Source organism: Eleginops maclovinus, chromosome 15 (genome assembly GCF_036324505.1).
Source record: "Eleginops maclovinus isolate JMC-PN-2008 ecotype Puerto Natales chromosome 15, JC_Emac_rtc_rv5, whole genome shotgun sequence".
In the NCBI taxonomy this organism is placed as follows: Eukaryota; Metazoa; Chordata; class Actinopteri; order Perciformes; family Eleginopidae; genus Eleginops; species Eleginops maclovinus.
The window spans coordinates 9339623-9361041 of record NC_086363.1 but is presented as its reverse complement, the minus strand read 5'-3'; the positions used below and the strand labels follow the sequence as shown (position 1 = coordinate 9361041).

The 21419-nt window shown below is 40.4% G+C and overlaps 3 protein-coding genes across 4 annotated transcripts; 2 read left to right on the top strand and 1 right to left on the bottom strand.

Moving 5' to 3' along the window:
* The first annotated feature begins 327 nt into the window (after nt 1-327).
* lin9 (lin-9 DREAM MuvB core complex component) lies at nt 328-7987 on the top strand. 2 transcript variants are annotated; one of them, XR_010167489.1, is made up of 15 exons: nt 328-390; nt 1591-1623; nt 2159-2250; nt 2462-2578; nt 3112-3242; nt 3394-3519; nt 3630-3787; nt 4102-4235; nt 4648-4776; nt 5049-5150; nt 5250-5368; nt 5450-5575; nt 5786-5968; nt 6203-6300; nt 6951-7987. XR_010167489.1 is itself a non-coding variant. In XM_063901792.1 (15 exons), the coding sequence occupies exons 1-15, from the start codon at nt 360-362 to the stop codon at nt 7054-7056; spliced, it is 1647 nt and encodes a 548-aa protein (XP_063757862.1). In that variant the 5' UTR covers nt 328-359; the 3' UTR covers nt 7057-7987. The 2 variants fall into 2 exon arrangements, 1 of the variants encoding a protein (XP_063757862.1); XM_063901792.1 differs by having other exon boundaries at nt 5250-5330.
* An 18-nt stretch (nt 7988-8005) lies between these two features.
* Nucleotides 8006-9866, bottom strand: mixl1 (Mix paired-like homeobox). Its single transcript, XM_063902637.1, is given in 5 exon segments — nt 8006-8339; nt 8342-8734; nt 9131-9257; nt 9375-9595; nt 9766-9866. Coding segments are annotated over 5 exon segments (1020 nt in total). The 5' UTR covers nt 9863-9866; the 3' UTR covers nt 8006-8157.
* Nucleotides 9867-13417: 3551 nt separating this feature from the next.
* On the top strand, nt 13418-21419 carry acbd3 (acyl-Coenzyme A binding domain containing 3). Its single transcript, XM_063901793.1, has 8 exons — nt 13418-13711; nt 15204-15345; nt 15735-15875; nt 16095-16253; nt 16486-16660; nt 16823-17069; nt 17678-17965; nt 18981-21419. Exons 1-8 carry the CDS (start codon nt 13444-13446, stop codon nt 19193-19195), a joined length of 1635 nt encoding a protein of 544 aa, XP_063757863.1. The 5' UTR covers nt 13418-13443; the 3' UTR covers nt 19196-21419.

The window sequence follows — 21419 nt, the reverse complement described above, 5'->3', positions numbered from 1 at the left end:
CACAAACTTCCACATGGACGAAACAAAAAACCTTTACCAAAGTTGAATGAAATGTAAGAAATACTAATTATTATATGTCAGTTACCGAAGTGCTGAATGAAACAATGGAGGGTTGCCGATTTGTGACTCCAGCTTATGAACAGGTTTTCCAGGCATTTCCAGGAAGATTTTGTGCTGTAAATTACCTTTAAATTAAGTGACCAATAATTTTCAGTATGTTTGTATAATTGAAATACATTCTCAAACCATCAGTTTGATAAATAATTGGAGTTTCGTTTCTCATATCGCCCTCCTGATAGCGTCCCGACCCAGAATGCATTTTGACAAGGTCTTTGAAAAAGCGGCGCGGCTAATTCAAGATGGCGGAGATGGACCAGCTGTTAGACGAGAGTGAGTAACAACACAAATTCAAGGAGTTTTGCGTTGTAAACACGCAGCAGTCCCGTTATGATAAAAAAATAAATATTTGGTGATAAACTGCCATCGCTGTCCATGTTATGAATATCTATAGTTTTAGGTAGAGTTCACAAAGTCATTTTTTAGACGTAAAGAGAAACCGGTTTGTTCAGTCAGCTAACGCTTGTTAGCATGAAAGGCTAACTATGGCTAATGTTGGAGTTGAGCAAGTTACTTTAGCTCAACTGGGTAAACAAATAACGTTAGCTTAGCCGTGAGCTAATCTGTGCTAGCATTGGATCGTAACAAGCAATGACAAAAGGACTACCATAACGTGTTTATAACCAAAGTACACAAGCTAGCTACTAGCTTTCTGTTTTACTGGTATAGTTTTTGCACTCTTCCCTGACACCTTTTTATATTTAACGTTTGTTAGCGCTGGGTAATGTAACGTTACATGGGTAACTAACGTTTTGTGGGTCAAGCTGGTAAAGGTAGACTAGACAAGTTCTGTGGCGATTATCTTCTGAATAGTCATTCCAGTCGTAGTTAATGTAAGTGAATATAATATCCGGGTCGTAACATGTTGTGATGTTAGCTTGTTCGGATCGTTTCGTTGATATGATCTGTACAGCTGATGTTATGCCCGTGGTTGACAGCTCAAATTGGGGATTAGGGCCTAACTGACTGCGCTAGCTTTATTATCTAACTTCAGTCACCCTATCCCCTGTCAGTGTTTAAAGGGCAGTCTCATAAACGTCAGCTATTTCAAGGCGTTTTCTAAAATATAGCTAAGTAATCCTATTACATAAACGTAATACTATTCAGCATGATTCCTGAATGCACATCATGTGAACAACATATTGTTCATTTTAAATACTGTGAGCCATGTTAATGTTCATTTATATGATATTTGTTTTATTTCTGTATATCCCTACCTCTCTTAAAATATGCACAGCCCTCCACTAAAATATAATACACTTCAGTTTGTCATATGTTCAGTGTACTAGATTTGGTGTAAATACTTGTCGTTATTATGAAAATGTAACTGGTAATTAACTAGATTCTGATCACCCACCTGACCATCTTTGTTTTTCTTAATTGCTTACTAATTGGCAGTAAAATATTTACAGCATTTAAGAGTTATTCTTATTAGTGTGTTACTGATGTAGCCCAATATGTCTTCTTACCCAGGCTCCTCAGCAGAGGCCCTTGTCAGTCTAAAAGGTATGTGAGCCAAATCTTTATTTATCTGTACATTTGTTTCTTGGAAGTGTGTAAGTATATTGGGAACGACTGAAAACTGGAGTCAAATTCCTTTTTGGCGTTAACTTACTGTACATGGCCAATGAAGAATATTTAGGCTAGTTTGTGATTTGATGTTGTCCTCATGTGTATTAGCTGAGGTATGTGAGAGGTTTACTTCAGGAATCTTTTACCCTTCATTGGATTAGACTATAACTCGACATAGCGAAAAAGCTTTCAGTAACAACCCACACTGTAGTACATTGTGGCTAATGCAGCTCTTCTGAAGTCCTATTGTGGCTTCCACTGCTGTTTTCAATATTGGCAAGGATAAGATATGTTAAGACCTGTAAGAAAATGTTCCAGGTTTGCTTGTAAGTGGAAACTTCCCTTTATGTTTTCTGCGATGTGAGAATAGTTTTGATTCTGACATTTGATATTGAGAAGGTCCCACTGGGGTCTTGTTTATGTGGTGTCTTTGCTTTCTAAAATGAATGCATTGGTGTTTTTTTTGTAGAAGGCAGTTTGTCCAACACTCTGAATGAAAAAAATAACTTCCCAAGAGCTCACAACACCAGGGGACGACACGCCTCCCTCACAATGGACACAGTAAGAGACACGCTTCTGATCCACAGAATATAATGATTGATAAGCTTGAAAAAAACATGGGAAATCCGACACTCAAATCATGCTCATGTCTGATGATGTTATACACTATTTTCTTAGAATAATGACCAAAATGTGTTATTGTGTGTATTATTTTGTCTTTGTAGCTTTATTGGCTATATTTATAAATTCCTGTCCACATTTGTCCTTTCAGCCCACACGGAGCTCAAAGAGGAGCCGTTTGTTTCGGGAGGTGGATGAGGTGTCGCCCCAGCAACGTGTCCCATCCAGATCCCCTCGGAGGAGCCAGAGGGTCAGCACCACACCACAGGTAAACAAACGGGAGCAAATCCTATCTTATCTATCAATTGTGGCAATCACTTACCATGTTTTGATCAAGATTAAATCATTCCACCTACTCAAAACATTTTAATCAACTGAGAGCGAATTTCCCCGAGGGTCTAAGTAAACATTTTCAGGAAGCTGCTTACCCGTAAGAGAAAAAAAAACCACAATGATGTATGCGAGGGTAAAAGGCCCTGTGAAAGTTGTGCTGCTTGTCAGAGAAAATGTATTGGAGACAACAGCATCCCGTAGCTTCCTGTGTTTTTATGCTTACCTTTTTCATGGTTAAATTGCAGTACAATTTTAATCTGCAGCTTCATTTAGTTTTTTGTTTTTCGCAAATAGAAATGGTTTAAAGTAATACAAAAAAATAACAGCTCTTAAATGCATCAAAGCAGGGTGTATCAAAAAATGAAGTTAGCATGCTGTTGTATACAGTAAAACTCAATCCCCACTTACGGTGCTTCATTTATATGATTTATATATATTTGTGGAATGACAATATGTTTTGCTTTGCAGAAATGTTCTAATGTGGCGACACCAGATAAGAAAGCCTCCCAGAAAATAGGGTTGAGATTAAGAAACCTCCTCAAGCTACCCAAAGCTCACAAATGGTGCATCTACGAATGGTTCTATTCCAATATAGACAGGTAAAGCCTCTCATTCATCTTCAGAAAAAATGAAATGATTTAGTTGGATTAAAGGCAACTATCATATAATCTGTATTTAAAACCAACATAATTCAAGAGGTTAGGAGCAACTTCTGTGTTAACTTTGTTGTTTATTATTTCCTTTTTCCAGACCTCTCTTTGAGGGTGACAATGAATTCTGCTTGTGCCTCAAGGAGTCTTTCCCCAACCTGAAAACAAGAAAATTAACAAGGGTTGAGTGGGGAACAATCCGGAGACTGATGGGGAAACCTCGGCGGTATGCCGCAATCTTTACAGCCATTTTAGTCTGTCTTTGTGTACGTCAGACATATGAAATTCTGAAATGTGAAACGGTTTTACAGTGCTATGCTTTGTTATCCCAACCAGGTGTTCATCAGCATTCTTCTCTGAGGAGCGGACAGCGCTGAGGCAGAAGAGGCAGAAGATGCGCCTGCTGCAGCAGAGGAAGCTGTCTGATGTGTCTAACTGCAAAGACCTTCCTGATGAAATCCCTCTGCCACTCATCATAGGAACCAAAGTCACTGGTAGGAGGACTTTAATGAACACACCCCTTCGTCAAAAGTTACACATCTCTGGTTAAATGTTAACAAATGATTATCATTGAAGTCTAATGACCTTCCACAGACCCAATAATTCAGTATTTGCCTGATGTGTGTTCATACAAACAAAAAGGGGGATATTATTTATACAAACAAACAACAATATTGCATTCCCTGATAAAGTATATTGACTTTTGGATGTTATTGTTATGACCTAGATTCAAGCACTGATTACAGTAGTGAAGATGTCGCTCACTGATATGTACAGTATTACCATTTTATTTTTTCCTGCTCCACAGCGAGACTCCGAGGCGTCCATGACGGGTTGTTCACCGGGCAGATCGATGCCGTGGACACCAGCGCAGCCACCTATCGGGTCACCTTCGACCGCAGCGGCCTGGGAACACACACTGTGCCTGACTACGAAGTGTTGGTAAGGCCCGCCTCTTTGCTCGCCAACACAACCGCTCGCCCGAAAGTGTGTTTGAAATGAATGTCAGAGAGTGGGGATTTCTGTTTATTTCATAGGGTTTTTGATTGTTTATATTTTGGCATTGTTTATAATATTGTTAGTTAATATTTTGTCATCATCATGGGTTGGATGAGTTCACTCATAGTGAATAAAATCACTTGTGTGAGGTGTGTGTGGAAGAGAGGATCGCTGTATCTTCGGTTGACCACAAACTTTTCATAGCAGGATTATTTAGAAAATATTTATTTATTCAAGTTATAATTAGTTAATTTTCATTTAAAGTAAGATTTTTAGTGTCAAGAAATAAGATGTGAAATATGTGATCTCAAGGAATGTGTTTTTAAACCTCAGATGATGGGATTGTGTTTTCCAGAGCAATGAGCCCAATGAGACCATGCCCATTTCAGCCTTTGCCCAGAAGCACCGGATATCACGCTACATGCAGAACGTCATGACTCCGCCCAGAGGGCCGTACCCGTCCGCTACTACTCCTGTCCTCATGGTACAACCTACAACCTACATACACCAGCAGCTTAACATGTGCTGTGTACATTTTTATATATTAGCACATAACACATTCATTCTGAAGAGATGTAGCTGTAAATGTATTTATGCTAAATCTTACTTGGATATGCTAGCCAGTATTGGAATTAAATGTATGAAGACATTGTTTCATAACATCAAGTTCTGTTTTGAATCTACTAAATCTCCTCCTTGTGATTTCTTATGGAGATCAATCAACTAATCGTCCTTTTTGTTTGTTTTTAATAACAGGATAATGACCCTCTTATCAACCAGTCCCCGTGGAGGAACAAACTGCCTGGTGCTGAGGGAGATACACTGGGGGGATTTCCTGTCAAGTTCCTCGTCCAAGTGGTAAATACATCCTGTCGAATGGAATACTTAAATATGATATCCTAAAACTGTGTGGCGCTTTGTTTGAACTAATTCTTCGTTTACTTTTCCCACAACTAGACAAGGCTGTCGAAGATCCTCATGATCAAGAAAGAGCACATCAAGCACTTGAAAGAAATGAACACGGAGGCAGAGAAACTGGTACATCATCATCATCATCATCATAATTTTAGAAAAAGGTGCTCCAAATCCTGGTAAATGTCACCTTGAGATGCTTACATCAAAACTAACCAAGAATATGATTGTGTTTGTGTGTTCAGAAGTCGTACTCGATGCCGATTGACCTGGACTTCCAGAAGCGATATGCAACCACAGTGCTGGAGCTCGAGCAGCTCAATAAAGATCTCAACAAGGTGCTTCACGAGGTCCATCAGTTCTGCTGTGATGTAAGTCCATTAATGTTAAGCCCCTGCAGCCAAGTACAGAAAAAAATGATTCGCAGTGACCTTTCAGTCAAGGTCAACTTTATTGTCAATTTCTGTGTGGGTGTGTGTGTGTGTGTGTGCTTGCAATCCAGGTCCAAGTCATGCACTGTTCTGAAATTGTGATATAACAGTGCCTTATTTGTGACGTGAATCATTAATATGTCCGTCCAGCTGGCTCCGGATCAGGGCATGGTGCCGGCTGACCATCCCACACAGCTGCGGCGGCGCTGTGAGGACGAGGCCCAGCAGATGGTGCAGCTGAGCAACACTCTGAAGGACGGACAGCAGAGTGTGACCAACCCCAGCCTCACACAGCTCATGTCCCGCCTCACTGCGCTGCTGCTACAGATCAAGGTAGAGGAAATATGAACGCTGAGCTGCCGTCTGCTTTCAGGCCTGCCTTCATGTTTTCTGACATATGGCAGGAGGAACTTCTATGTAATATATTAATTAAACATTTGGCAACCACATCAATGAGTTAAAAATCCATTGTGAATTTTCTTTAACAGTCGTTTATGAACAGTTTTTAAATATCAGTCCTGTGCTTTTGTAACTTGTTAATTCCATCATTTGTCTGGTTTGTTTCAGTGTCTGGCTGATGGAGGAGACTTGAATTCTTTTGAGTTTAAATCTCTAACAGACTCCCTAAATGACATCAAGGCATCGATTGATCCCTCCAACCTCAGGTAAAAGAACCTGCCTTGTTTTTATTTCCACTTCCTTAGTCACACTACACACAAGGGTTGATGGGATGGCTCATGATGTTCTATTGGTGTCACGGGCAAACATGAGTAACTAAATTTGGTCTTTATTCATATTCAAATCACTGGTGAGTCAACATTCAGTCAGCCACAAGATGAGCATTTCCAACAACAATTTCTTTCTGTGACTTTTAGCATTTTAACAGATTATAAACCATAGTTATACTGGAGTTACAGACCATATGGACATACATTTAAATACAAATATATAATCAAAGAAGTAGAGTAAAGAAAGAAAAGTCACTAAAATAACTGATTTCATAAATATCAGTGCATGGGAGATACAGTATATCGTTCAATGAAGAAAAAACATGGATAAAGACACACACACACACACACACACACACACACACACACACGCAACCGTCACATTTTACAGGACAAAAAATGTTGTTTGGTGAAATCCTTATTTATGAACTTCTAAGTTTGATGGTCGAGTGGATGGTCACTCCATACTTTTGATCAACCACATTTCCATTTGAAGTTAATTTCCCCCACTGTGGGACTAATAAAGGATTACTGACTCTGATTAAGTAACCGTGTTTTAACCTTTTTATCCTTTTCTGTATTTCTAGTTGCTTCCAGAACAATGTTGAGATCCACGTGGCACACATCCAGAGCGGCCTTAGTCAGCTGGGCAACCTGCATGCATTTTCTGCCAACAACACCAACGCAGTCTGAGTGCCGGCACCACCCACGCCACACACACAGGTGCATGCACACTCACAGGTGCGGTCCATTCACATTGTCTTTTGAGGTGGTGCTTTCACTTGAACTGATACATAGACTGCAAACACAAATAACTCATGTGGATGTTATGGACCAGACGCTTACACTCTGAATTTGGATGTCCTGGTGAAACGACTCAGAGTTCTGCCCAGACTCCTGACGTTTTTTCCTGAAGGGATGATTTTGTGAGTATTTTACCCGCCCGTTTTATTGTAGGAGAATGTTGGTGCACCCAATTAAACACAAATCTGAAAGAGCCTTTAGCTATTACCACAAATCCACATCTACAACCTCTCCATGGTTATTTATTGGTTCCATGTGCCAAACATTGATTTTTACAGTTTTTATAGTCCATATTTATTTATTTTTGAGTAGGTGTTCATCGTTATCAAAACAATATTTTGCTATCTCTAAAGTTTCCCCCTGTAAGTGTTGTGTTGTGTTGCTCCGCGGATGTTAAGCACAGGGAGGCTAAAGAATGTTTTATAAAATTGTTTATTGTAGATAAGTGTACAATATCTCTGATTATTAGGACTGTGGTCAACATTTCTGCTGTGTAATCAGAAATGGCTTTTGTAATTTTGTGTGCACTGAAAAGAGATTTTGGTATTTTTATAAAGGAGAACTCTGGGGGTTTTGATGCCTTGCTAAAATGACCTTAGCATTTCCATATTTGGCATGGCTATTGCTGCACCCCCCCACCCCCACCCCACCCCACACTAAGCCTGCATCACTGATGTAAGCCCATGAAATATTCTAGTCAGCAGTTTTTTCCTAGAGAATCTCCTTTTTCAGTTTTTGTAAAGTTGTATATGAGAGTGCCTCAGGGCAAATGTATATAAATGTTTCCGTCTTTTTATATTAAACATAATATTGCAAAGCAGTGTTGTATTTGTTAGTATTTATTAACAGATATAACCAATCAACAGTTCTTTTCTTTACAATCAACAGTTTTATTACTATTTTACAATAAATACATTTTTTCCTTTGTCGCAAACAATTGTATACTGCCTCTTATTATACACAGAGCTTTATATCAGCTCTTACTATACATCACATAAAGCCACTAAAGCCCGCCAGGGCCTCGCTGTCCCAGTCCGAGTCTGAGTCGGTAAAGTCCTGCGCCTCGGTGGCATGGATCGGGGAGAAGTGGCTGAACTGGTCTCCTGCGACCCTCACGCATGGATATGGGATTTGGCATCCATTATCCTTTGGCGATGACCTGCTGAAGTTATTTGGGGGGGAATGGGAGGAATCACAACTTTCATCTCTGGTCCAATGGTTTTGTTCGGAGGGAAGTTGTCATATTCCACTAGAACCTTCGGGTCCTGGTTGGCGGGCATGTTGGCTTCCATCTTGGGCTGATGCTCATTCTCTTTGGGATACAGATGGACGTTGCAGCACGGCACGTTGACGCTCATTTCGAGCCGTTGCATCTGCTCAGGCTTTACTCTCGCCCCCTCCTTGTCAAAGATGCAGGAGACCGGCGTGTGCTCGTAGCTGCTGGATTTGGGAGGCATACTGGCTCTGTGAGCGTCACCCGTGCTTTGGTGCATCGTAGGTCGGAAACTGTCCTCCAGTCCAAAACCTCCTATCCTGTGTGCCTCGCTTCCATGATTGTTGTCATAGACTGAAAGAGAAAAGAAGAGTAGAGTGTTTAGCTTTGAAATAAAATAAATGTTGTTTTTCTACATTGCACATTTACTCATTCATCACACGTGAGGGAGTGGTAGCACCATTTAATATAAACTAAGATTACTCTAAATCAAGAGTAGAAGTGTACACCAAGAGAATGTTGGCCATTGTCACGGGTATAACAAAAACATCTGTGGGTCCATAAAATCTGTCTCTTATTTAATACCTGTAGAGCAGTCTCAGATGTTGTGACATGATACATTTGAGACTTGCTTATCTTTCTTTCAATATATATTTGATTAACCCTTCCAAGGCATTGGGAATAAAATGGAATTCTTAATCTAAGGAAGGTACTCAAAACAGGAACAACATGATTTACTGCAATAATTACCTTTCTCTGGACCCATCCTGCTCTGGAGCTGGCTGAATTTGCTAGCTGCTGGCGGTGTGGGGACCTTCATGGACACTGAGGAGCCAACCTGGCGACGAGACTTGGCCCTTCTGTTCTGAAACCACACCTGAAATGTGTGCAAGAAAGACATAAAGTGAGTTAAACAATTCACGAAAACGTGTTGTCTGATGTACTTGAATTGCTTTTAGTAAATGGCGCATCTTTGATTGGTCATTTTAATTACCTGAATTCTAGACTCGGGAAGCCCGGTCAGAGCCTCCAGTCTCTCCCGCAGGTAGATGTCAGGATATTTAGTATCCGAGTAAACTTTCTCCAGCACCTCAATTTGCTGCTGGGTGAAGTTAGTCCTCTTTCTCCTGTGGGTCAGTATTGCCACGCATTTATCTGCCCTCGGCGCAGAGTTCGTGGAGCTAAAGTAGTTTGTAACATCGGGAGCTCCATAATCTGTAAAGAAAGCGTGCAGAAATAAGTACGAGCCAAAGAAACATGACGCGGGACGTGTGCGTAAATCCAGCACAGGAGCCAGCTGCAAAGTCGCGATGTACTGTTACCAGTGGTGTAGGCTCTTTCATAGCTTATCGTAAAATGCAGTCCTACTCATGCTTGCCACCTACCTGAGTTCACCAGGCTGTTGGTCTGCAAAGGTCCCTCGTGATACATCTGGAAATGATTCAGATCCCCAACTCGCATATTTCCATGAACTGAAGACATGTTCCCCCACGACCTATTTCCAGCGACTGACTGAGTTTGAGAGGTGCGCTGCTCGCTGGGGTTAAATCCCCCCGGCGATCAAAGGTGACGCTGGCTGCATGTGTGAATGGGGCAGCCATCGGGGCCGGCTGGCACTGCAGCGGCCGTGCGCAACCTTCAGACGTCTGCAGGCCTCCGGAGGTGTGAAGGCCTCACACCTGGGGCGGTGGAGCGGCCGCAGGTCTCTTGAAAAGGGTTTTAATGGAATCTGCATGCTCAATACACATCGGCAGTGAAAACATTTATCCGCTTTGGAATGGATGAAGCAATAATGGACATGTAGCCTTCAAAGAGAGACAGTCGGAAACTGCCATTTCCTCAACGGTTAACCCCTCGCAAAGGTATGGTGTTTGTTGTTTTAGGTGCGACATATATTTGCTGTATCTTGTAGTCTCCGGTCAAAGCTTTTATTATTTTGTAAAAAGGGAAATCTATTTCCATAAATTCAAACAACTGAATGTATACGCAATTCGAGAAGACTTTTCACTTTGTGGACAGTTTCCTATGTTCTGTATTGGAAATGTGTTTGTACATGATAAGATACTAGATAACAAATATTCCATTAGTTAAGCATTAAGAGAATAAATACATGTTTGTTTTTTAAATAAAAACATGTCATGTGATATATATTAAGGTTTTGTATTCAGACTGTGATTATACTTTTGTTTGTGATGGTTTTTCTTTAAATGTAAAAAGTAGATTTTTTTAAGTATTCAGTTCTTTGAAGGTTACTCCACACTGGTGTATGTAGGAAATTATGCTTCCTGCCCCCTTTCAGGGGCAACAAAGTTAATCTCAATACACAAACCTCAAAAGTAAGCAGGAGTGGGCACTTATTGAATGGCTCACCTTCACTTGGTTCAGGAGGGATCAAGTCAAGAGGTCAGGTAGAACCACAGACAGACTAATTTGTTTACACATATTTGGACAATAATGATCTCAGGCAGGCGAACTCAGGGCTTTCCTTTTACAGTACATCTCTTCTTATGTCTCAATGTTATCTAATGGCTTTTTCTTTCTTTCCTGTATGTATGAATTATTTTGTCTTGTTTGACTCTTAAATTCTTTATTTTGATTGCTTTATAATTTATTTATTTTTAAATGTAAGCTTTATATGGTGCTTTATATAAATAGTTATCCTAACAATTATTAGAATTTATAAATAATAGTTTCATGTAGCTTGTGTCTTACGTCAGAATGATTTTTGACAGCATACATTTGCAATTATAGATTCAATTTCATGCATCATATTTAATTATGTTGGGTGTGGGTGCACTATTGTAACATGAAATGCTTTCCAGAATTGTACTTCATCATCATTTATATGATTTATCTGATGCAGCTGTGACTGTTTTAAGTCATTGTTGAATAGATTGTATGAAGTTAAACTTGCAATGCACAAAGAGACCTGTAGCTCAGACCAAAAATAAAAATTCACCAACAGTTTTCTCTGGTTATTATTTGTTGATCTCTGTGCGAAAATAACTTGACAGCCACCGTGTCATTTCACAACCAACACTTTTTGATCTCTGTACTTTGACACATACAGCATTGTTCAGGTAGGATGTGCTTGTGTGTAAAGACATTCACAGTTCACAGACTGCTTTGTCTTTGACCCCTAATTGGGTATTGCCTGTGTGCACAGACCAGATTGCTATGCTAAAATCAGGCTGTTGAAGTTCCTGATCTTTGGTGGTAAAGGGCCAAGAATGCTTTCTGAGAGCTGAAATGAACAGTAATGCCTCATCCCTCATCTGTGGCTAAAAAGTTCTTCAGGCATGGAAAATGTCATTTATTTATTTAATGTTTATTGTTAAGTATGTAGCATTAACCAGTGCCACTCACCACATTATTTATAGCCGTAACGTTAATTTGCTATTACGTGCCTGGATGGGCCCTTAAAACACATAAAACTCTTTAGAGATGTTTCAAAACAAATACATTAGATTGAAGATTCAAATGTTTATTAACACATACACGTTATGTAATGAATGAAAATCGTGGCTTACAGGTTCCTCAACAATGCAATTACAAGACATCAAATAAATTAAAACAACAATATAGTGCAAGCTCCGGCATATTGTGCAATAGCTTGTGTGATAATATTGTGTCTGAGTCTGGTGGTTTAAAACCCACAACTTAAAAGGAAACAAGTTGATCCCCCGAACAGTAAAAGCTGTTTGTCCAAATTAAGATTTACATAAAGGCACCTTCAAGCTCCTGATGGACATTTATTTGATTGTTGGAAGTCTGGTTATGTGGGCATTCTTGGATGAGTTTAAATTAAACACATTTAAACATGTTTCATTACCTAACACCACAGAGATGAAGTGATTTTGTTGTCTTATCATGGGAGGCTTGTTTATTGTAGATGTTGCTTTGACCAAAATAAGATAGATAAATAAGATCATTGGTTATTAGTGCCACCGTTGTACATTTGCAGTTGACCAGTGCAAAAGAGGCCATACAATAAGCAACAAATGATATTTAAGTAAAGAGTAGAAAAAAGGTTAGAACAGATTACAAATTGGCTAGTTTTGGCAACCTTGCTTATGAATATTAACTCAGCATTGCTATAACTGTTATGCATGATTGATGTTTGTGTTATTATTAGGTCATCTTTTCAAACTGGCATCCCATAAAAATGTTTTCAACATAGATTAAAATAATGCTGGTATATTGTAGTTAATAGACTGCACTTTAAAACATCAAACAGTCGAAACACTTTGGGATTTCTACTGGCCATTTCCAGTTGGCAGTTAACTGTAGACACAAACAAAAGCATGTTCACACCTTTAAAGTCTGACCAATGTTTAGCCCACAGTTTGACCTGACCACTATACATTTAACCTGCAGACAGACAGGTAAGTTATCCTCACAAGTTTGCAGGTACATGTTAAAATGTCATTGTCTTATGGGCCTTTGGTATAAGTTTGGCAGTTGTGTATTTGAGGGATGTTTTAAGTACATGTGTAGTTACTAATACTATACTAATAATGAATTGTAAAGGCTCTTAGCAATCACAGCAGAAGATGATGATAGTGTGTGTACATCAGTACAGAAAATGCTTCTGATATATTTGAGGTGTTTTAGCTGTAGTGTCTTTGTTACCTGCTGTAGTTTGTCCTTCATGCTTATTTTATAGCTTTAACTACCCCCTTTAATGGATCCCAAAATGTTTATGTTTTTGTAAAAAGGTCTTTAAACCAATGTAATGCTATCATATTTAAACTCCAAAATATCAATACTGTTAACAGCCCAATATATATAACAAGTTAAATCCAATTCCACAATAACATATTTTAATGCTTACATTTTTATATTAATTATTTTATATACATTAAAAAAACACGACTGCATGCATCATTTTAAAATTAGAAAAAAGTATTAAAAGAAAATGGATAAATAAGTTACTTGTGTAAATATTTATCTGCTCTGGTAATGCGACGTCATTATTTACATCGAGGGAAGAAAAAACCTCCCGGAACTTCCGCCAAGACTAAACGGAAGTAGGTACGTGGCCGCTTCAGCTGACAGTCTACATGATGGCGACAGAGGTTCAGAGCGGCGACCTCGACAGTGCTACTTCAAGCCGGCTCGAAGTTTCTATCGATGGCCTCACACTCAGTCCCGACCCGGAGGACGAGCAGCTCCAGGTCGAGGAGCCGGAGGCCGAAGCCGCGGAGCCCGAGAGCGACACACCGGCTGCAGCGGGAGGTGAAGATGGAGAGACAGCCAAATCAGCCATAGAGAGGAAATGGGGGTTTCCTCTGCTGGAGCTATATGGAATGGGCCTTCAGTTCTTTAAAGGTATTTTACATGTGTTATAATCCCACGCATTTAACGAAAATAAGCAGGTAGCATGGAGATCTGACTTGGAATACGAGTCGGTGGAGTTAGCCTTTTGCTAACGTTAAGTGTTAGCTGTCACCGGGGCTGCTGCTGTCAGCCGCAACATTTCATTAGCTTCGAAGCTAACCAACAGCCAGCGCAGCTAACTATGCTACTAGCTGGTTGTTAAAGGGTAAAATAAGCACGACACTTCCGTGGCGTCCATTAGTGTGTCTGCATGGCCTCAAAACATTACCATCCAGCTGTTTATCTGGTGTTGTCTACCTTCTGTGTACTTTTATTTGTGTTTGGATGGAATAACCTGGCATGTCAAGCGACTGCTTCCTCAGCTTTAATGTAAGACTCTGTTCTTGCTAACTGAATGGTGCCTCTTAGTGGTTTGTTTGTGGGGTTTAAACACGCCCTGCCCTGTCATTGATGCGGCTCAAAGAAGCCTGCATGTCAGCTGCTTACACATATCCTTCTCTGATAATTTACACGCTGACGGGTCACAACTGTGCCTTTAGGAGTTGGTTCATTCCTGAGAACATAGCAGATCCACAGTCTGATCTGAGCTCAACTCGTTTGCATTACTGCTAAAAGCCACGTTTCCAGTTCCCATGGTGTTGTATGACCACTGGAATTGTTTTACAGGCTAACTGCCTACTCGTATGATCCGTGCTCATGCCACTCCTTACTGCTACTACTCCTACAGGAAATCCAATACAAAGCACAAGTTAGTGGGACAGCATGTTTGTGTTTCCAATGCATAGATCTGGAATGATATTTTATGTTGGCAGTCTGGGTTATTGGCAGCACCATTAAGACAACATTACCATTAGTGTCATCACATAAACAATGCATACTTTGTGCTCAAAAGACTCCTTGAAAAATGTTTTAATCATTTTGAGTTCAATTAGTCATTTGAATTCACAAAATAGCAAGTCCAAGCACCATTGTATGTAAGGTATATCAACCTTTGATGTCTTTTTGGCTTAGAAGAAATGTATTTAAAGGAAATCTCGATATATATTTAATGTGTTCAATGCTTGGTTGCTCCTCTTGCCTGTACTTTTCAGACATCCTCAAGAGGCATGTTCATTGTATCAATTGGCATTGGAACTGTTTTTTAAAAGAGCAAAGCACTTGTGATGACTGTGCAAACAGGTTTGGGCCCGGTCCAACTACACTGCAATGGTAATCTGTGCTTTGTATTTTTAGTCAGGTAGGGTGAGGTCTAATTGCGTAACTTGTAGGCCTGTTCATATAAAGACGAAAGCTTCTCAGTGATTGAAGTCACAAGGATTTTATGAGGTAACAGTGTTTAGACAATATAAAGGCTATTACTGTTGTTACTAGCATGTTGAAGCATGATACAAGGTTAATTTGTAGTATTCACAAGCCCTTTAAACTGAAAGGTGTAAAAAAATAAATGAATGCAAATGTATATCTCCCACATTGCTGTTCGCAGATAAAGATGGAAAGGCCTTTCACCCGACATATGAGGAGAAGCTTCGACTGGTGGCTCTGCACAAACAGGTGTTACTGGGTCCTTATAATCCTGATGCTTCACCTGAGGTCGGCTTCTTTGATGTCCTGGGCAACGACCGCAGGTAACCCCAGCAGACATCTGGTTGTGTGAATGCCTTTTTTTTTCTTTGTTGAGAAATTGTAGTTGTTTCAGCAATTTGGTGTGTCAAAATAGTTCCTTAAACTGCTAGTAGCCCTATTTCCACTCGCATATATTCCATTACAAATATATGTTTGCAATTAACGTATGAAACACAGTTGTAAAGATTTAGTTGACTTTGTTTTTCTTCGCTATGTTCTTAATAAACAATGTTTGTTACAAATGCTATACATTTTAATTCCTCTTGTTTTGCTTCTGTTAAATATTAACATGTCTAGAAAGGAGTAAAAAGACAACAACTTAGTGACTGAGCCCGTTTTCCCCAGTTGCCTATATTACTTATCCTCACCTTCAATCTTGCTCTGCTTACAGAAAAGAGTGGGCTTCCCTAGGTAACCTGGAAAAGGAAGAGGCCATGGTGGAGTTTGTCAAGATGCTGAACAAGTGCTGTAACCTCTTTGCCCCCTACATCACCTCACACAAGATCGAAAAGGAGGAGCAGGAGAGGAAAAGGTAAGGACTCCAGTCCCCCTCTCTGCTACAGTGTTTTAATACAGACACTGTTCGGCATATGCAACTAGCAAAACTGGGAAGCAGCAGTGATTTTTTAAATTATATTTTTTACTGACATTATTATTGACAAACATTTACTGACCACGGTCTACACATTTCATAATGAATTTGATCATTAACATAATTTACAATATCCTTCATTACATTGGTCTACCCCAGGAAAGAAGAGGAGGCACGTCAGCGGCTGGAGGAGGAGGAGAGGGAGCGACAAAGACAGGAGGAGGAGAGAAGGAGGCTTGAGGAGGAGGAAAGGATGAGGAGAGAAGAAGAGGAAAGGAGACAGGCAGAGGACGAACGGCTACGGATTGAGCAGCAGAAGTAAGTCTATCTGCACCACTGCGTTTTTCAAAATACTACATTTTGCATGACTTTTTTCACTTCTCTGACATTGATATCTGCCAGATCTGTGCTTGGCTGATACCTACTCAATAAAGGAAAATGCCTCCTCTATCACTCTTCTCTCTAAGATCCTAGTTGTCCACTGTCCAACATTCTCTCCTCTCCATTTCCTGTATTTCCTTCCTCACCAACTCTGCGTTCTGGTTTTCAGACAACAGATAATGGCGGCATTGAATGCGCAGACAGCAGTGCAGTTCCAACAGTATGCTGCTCAGCAATACCCCAACAGCCCGGAGCAACAGCTTGGACTCATCCGTCAGCTGCAGGAGCAGCACTACCAGCAGTACATGCAGCAGCTCTACCAGGTCCAGCTGGCCCAGCAACAGGTAGTGTGTTGTCAGGATAACAATCTAAGATATCAAAGTGTAACTCCGTACATTTAACTCTTATATAATCAGGAGTATGTCCTCCTTCCAACAGCATTATAGAAACATTCTTAGTCCGTAGTTTGGATGTCCTGACTCTATGTTGTCTACCTTTGGTCGCAGGCGGCCTTACAGAAGCAGCAGATGCAGGCGGATTCGATGGTGCAGGGCTCCCTTGAATCAAGCGGCTTCAGTGGTGGTGAACCCATCGTCGCGTCAGCAGCAGCACCGTTGTGTGCAGCTTCACCTCCTGCCGGGGAAGAAGCCCCTACCGTCAATGGAGGCCAGTCAGACTCGTACTCGGAGAGCATGGACCGGGAGCCTGAGCCCGAGCCGGCAGAGGAGGTCTCAGAGAACGGGCCTTTATTAGGTTGGTGGGCTGTGGATGTTTTCTCTTTAAAAAAAGCACAAACGCTGGAAAGATTCTTTGTTTTATTTTTTGGGTCGCTAATGTTTGAAGAGCAGAGGCTGGTCAAACAAACAAAGCTTTATACCACAACTTGAAAACCTGATTCTTATCTGTTGTGTCCTTGTTGATGTGACCTGAAGGGCAGGAAGGAGAGGAGCTCGAGCAAGGGATACATGATAGTCTGCTGGTTTATCATTCATCCACACATTGTGCTTACACAAGAGTAGGCACTCACACCGGCAAGGCCTTGGGCTGATTCCAAAACATACATCCTGAGCCAAATTAGCTTTCCACTCTCAAAACAATGTTTTGAGGAACGATGGATAGACAGCTGGCACTGCAAAAATAACCTTTTGACAGTTGGCACACATGCTGTTTATCTCTCTTCCCCACACACACACACGTAAACAGGTGGCTGGTTAGTTGAGCCAATTGGCATTGAGTCTGTTTGCTGGAAGAAAATCCCCTTTTAGGACATTTTAAAAAGTGATTTGTTTCTTAATATGATAGCTGAATCAGCAGATTTCTCAACCGATTCTATCATGTCATTTTGTGTTCATTGATCACAGCGGACTCCCCACCAGTCATCGCCGCCCCCTCCATGTGGACACGGCCACAGATCAAGGACTTCAAGGAGAAAATCCGGCAGGACGCAGACAGCGTGATCACAGTGGGCCGCGGTGAGGTGGTGACCGTGCGTGTGCCCACCCACGAGGAGGGCTCGTACCTGTTCTGGGAGTTTGCCACGGACTATTACGACATCGGCTTTGGGGTCTTCTTCGAGTGGACGGACGCTGCCACCGCCTCTGTCAGCGTGCACGTGTCAGAGTCCAGTGATGAGGACGAGGATGAGGAAGGTGAGAAATGTTCGAATAAATCTGCATAGTTTCTGATTTATAATAATTATCTGCAGGTGTGGCATGACCTTTAGTGGTGGTTGTTTAAATAAAAACAAACAAAAAGATATGAAACTTTTACTAGCCATTACCTTAGTTATACTTATGGATATAAAAGATAAAGACTCCATCCTTACGTCATTATTGCTCTTTTGATCTGAGGTTCAGAGCCATTTGCTATGGTGACTACATATATGCTAATTAATGACATATCAAGTCATGGTGGTTTTTCAGTTTCATCTTGACCTCAGAAGTGGCTGCTTTTGAATTAAAATGTATGTTTTATTGATTTAACTGTAAGTTTCCTCATTTGGCTATGAAGAGTTGTTTAACTTTGTTTCAGATATTAAAATCTTATCTCAAGTTTAGGCATTTACCACGCCATAGATAAACATTAACTAGCTCCTGTTTGTGTTCTTACGAGGGAACCGAGAGCAGTGGTGTGAAAAGAAAGGAAGGGAGGCAATATGTTAAGATAAAGGACAATATAATGCAGTGGAATTGGCTTGGGTTTGTTGGTCAAATTAGCTTTTAGCAATGAAACCTGTTCTTCTGAACTTTGCTTCTAATTGTCAGGTGGAGTAAAAGTTGTATTTTATGTTAAATGTAACACACGTAATTATGCGCAAGATATTTTGTCACATTTAGTCATAAACCTTGTGTTAACCACTGGTTTTTAATGGTGCAATGTTATACCAGTATTATATGTTATTATGTTAATGCCTTAACCCTGGGAGGTTTTTAGAAACACTGCACAGAGCTTGGAATGGATTTTGTTTTGATCAAATTAAATAATTGAATGTCCATTGTGTCTTCAGGATTGTGGTAACAAATGAACTCCATAATATTAAGGTTAATGATAGCATTGCAGAATTATAGTGTTGCCTTTTGTGAGTGTCATTCGTAACGATGAGACTCATTGGTGATTCCCCCCTGCTTTCTGTCTGAGCTAAACACATTGTTCCTGTGTCCTCAGCTGATCCTCCCAGTGAGGAAGAGAAGGCGAAGAAGGAGGCAGGGAAGCCCCAGGTGGATGAGATTGTGCCGGTGTACCGGCGGGACTGTCATGAGGAAGTGTATGCTGGCAGCCACCAGTACCCCGGCCGCGGAGTCTACCTGCTTAAGTTTGACAACTCCTATTCACTCTGGCGCTCCAAGAGTGTTTACTACAGAGTCTACTACACCAGATAAGCCTGAAAACAGACACAGGGGAGCCAAGGAGTGTGTATGTTCATATATATGTGTGTGTGTGTGTGTGTGTGTGTGTATGTATGTGTGTGTAGGTGGAGATTTGTATGATGCAGCCTGTGTGTGTGTGTGTGAAGGAGATACCAGATCTGTTCTGGACAAAACCACCAGAGGGTGACAAAGTGACACATCTGGAGCCCTAGATTGGAGAATGGACTAATATGTGTGTACTGTGTGTGTGTCTGCGTGTCCCATGATATGCCCATGCTAAAGCCTGTCATCGAGCCCTTGGAAGAGTGTGTATTCCTGTTGTAAATCCATTACCTGTCCTCACTGCTCTCACAGACCGAGCTGTAGGACTTCACTTTCATATTGTATTCGACCACTTTACCCCCCGGGCTCCTCTTCTGTCACCACCCAGCCCTACACTGTCCAACGTGGCCTTGTGGCTGCTTCTGCCCTGAGTGAGACACTTTCATAACCGTGAAAGGAAACCACGGCAATCAAGCACCCCGCGAGCCAGCATTTCCGGTTTGGTCGTGATAGTGGTTGGTTGTTTATCCCACAAGAACACAAGACAATGTTGAAATCTAATTATATTGCAAATGTACTTCATAACACTATGCCTCTGGTCCAAGAGAGCCTTTGCCAAGTCTCTCACACACATTAAAAAAAAACCTGTTGTACACAAACCTAATCATCTTTTTTTTTATTATTGTAAAACAGTAGTCTGTTATTCTCTCCCCTAGCCACCATGCATATATGAAGTTTTGAAAAAATGTTTAGTGGAAGTAGTGCTCTTTTTGGCTTATCGCTGCACAAAAACAGTCTGTCTTTCACCTTTATTTCTTAATATTATATGATTGACAGAGAGCACCAGGAGTAGATTGTTTTTTAAATGGGGTCTTCTGGCAAAATGTATGAAGGACAGGCAAAAAGTCATGCCATGGTTACAGTCATGTGTGTTAAGGAGTACATGTACAGTAGAATGGAAAAGTAGGCCCTAGGGCTTTGTAAACTCAAGCATCTCGGTGTGTTATTCAGAGTAAGAGGTTAAAAACATCATCAAATTCATAATCTGTTCTCCTTTCCTGCTACATCTGTTTCTACATCACCCAATGTCCTTTGCTCATTATTCTACATGATGGAATCATGAAAAAGGAGCTAGTATTTTATACAAATGTTATATTTATAATAACCTGGGAGGTTTTGTGTTTATCATTCTGTGAGATTCGAGAGGCTGTACTCCCCTCTGAAACACAAACACAAACCCCTTTAAAATAAAGAAAATCTATGTTCTGGAGGTCATGACACACTGTTACATCTCTGCGGCGGTCAGAAAAATCTAATTCCATTCACAAAAAGTGTTGTTCTGTTTCTTTTTTCCTTTCTGGTATGAATTAACTGAAATTGTCATCTCAATTAAGGTATTGTGAATAAACTAAGATGATGTATTTTTTGGTGACGTGGTTGCTTACTTAACTCAGTTGTGACAACTTAGTGTAATCAACTTTTGTTTCTTAGTTCATTTGTTGCCATACTTAAGAATTGTTCTGTTCTTTTTCAAATTACATGTACATGCTTTATGTACCTACCACCTTGGTGCATTTTGAGCAGTGTGTGCTACTTTATCACTCACTGAGCTGTATTTGTTCATTTTTGTGTGTGTATGCAACCAAACTTTTAAGACACAGAGGTGGAAAAACTTGCAAATTGAATAATCTTCCAATGACCTTGCTGAGTGTAAGTTGTTATTATTTAATTAAAGGCCACTCTTGCCTCCCATCCATTCGGTGATTTGTAAAACAAAATGGCTTTAACAGCCATAAATTTGTGGGATAAGTTCCAGAAAGCTCCCAGATGTTCTGATGTGTGATGTTTGTTTTTCTTATTGCTCACCAAATGGTTTGAGTTGACTTGTTCAAGCCTTGTATGTAAATAATTCTATAAATGAGTTTATGTATGGGTTTTTAGATGTGGAAGAAGGCTATGGTTTTGAGAATCAATGCACTGTAAAATATGGTGAATGAGATATATGTATACATTTTAACCCGAATGAAAGTCCAAAACTCTTTGAAAGTTTCAAACTGTAAGAGTCTATTAACATTACAGACAGAAAAGCTCATCTTTTTTGTATTGTTTTGACTTGTTTAGTTCTCTTATGAGTTGCAAGATCTTTTTTGGGGCATATATTTAATCTTGATTAAACGTATGTTCATCTCTAGAA

Coding starts and splice junctions, on each gene's coding strand:
- lin9 (XM_063901792.1), top strand. CDS start 360: ATGGCGGAGATGGACCAGCTGTTAGACGAGA. Junction 4,236..4,647: donor TGCCTGACTACGAAGTGTTG/GTAAGGCCCGCC, acceptor TGTGTTTTCCAG/AGCAATGAGCCCAATGAGAC. Junction 5,151..5,249: donor TCAAGTTCCTCGTCCAAGTG/GTAAATACATCC, acceptor TCCCACAACTAG/ACAAGGCTGTCGAAGATCCT.
- acbd3 (XM_063901793.1), top strand. CDS start 13,444: ATGATGGCGACAGAGGTTCAGAGCGGCGACCTCGACAGTGCTACTTCA. Junction 16,661..16,822: donor TCCAGCTGGCCCAGCAACAG/GTAGTGTGTTGT, acceptor CTTTGGTCGCAG/GCGGCCTTACAGAAGCAGCA. Junction 17,070..17,677: donor AGAGAACGGGCCTTTATTAG/GTTGGTGGGCTG, acceptor CATTGATCACAG/CGGACTCCCCACCAGTCATC.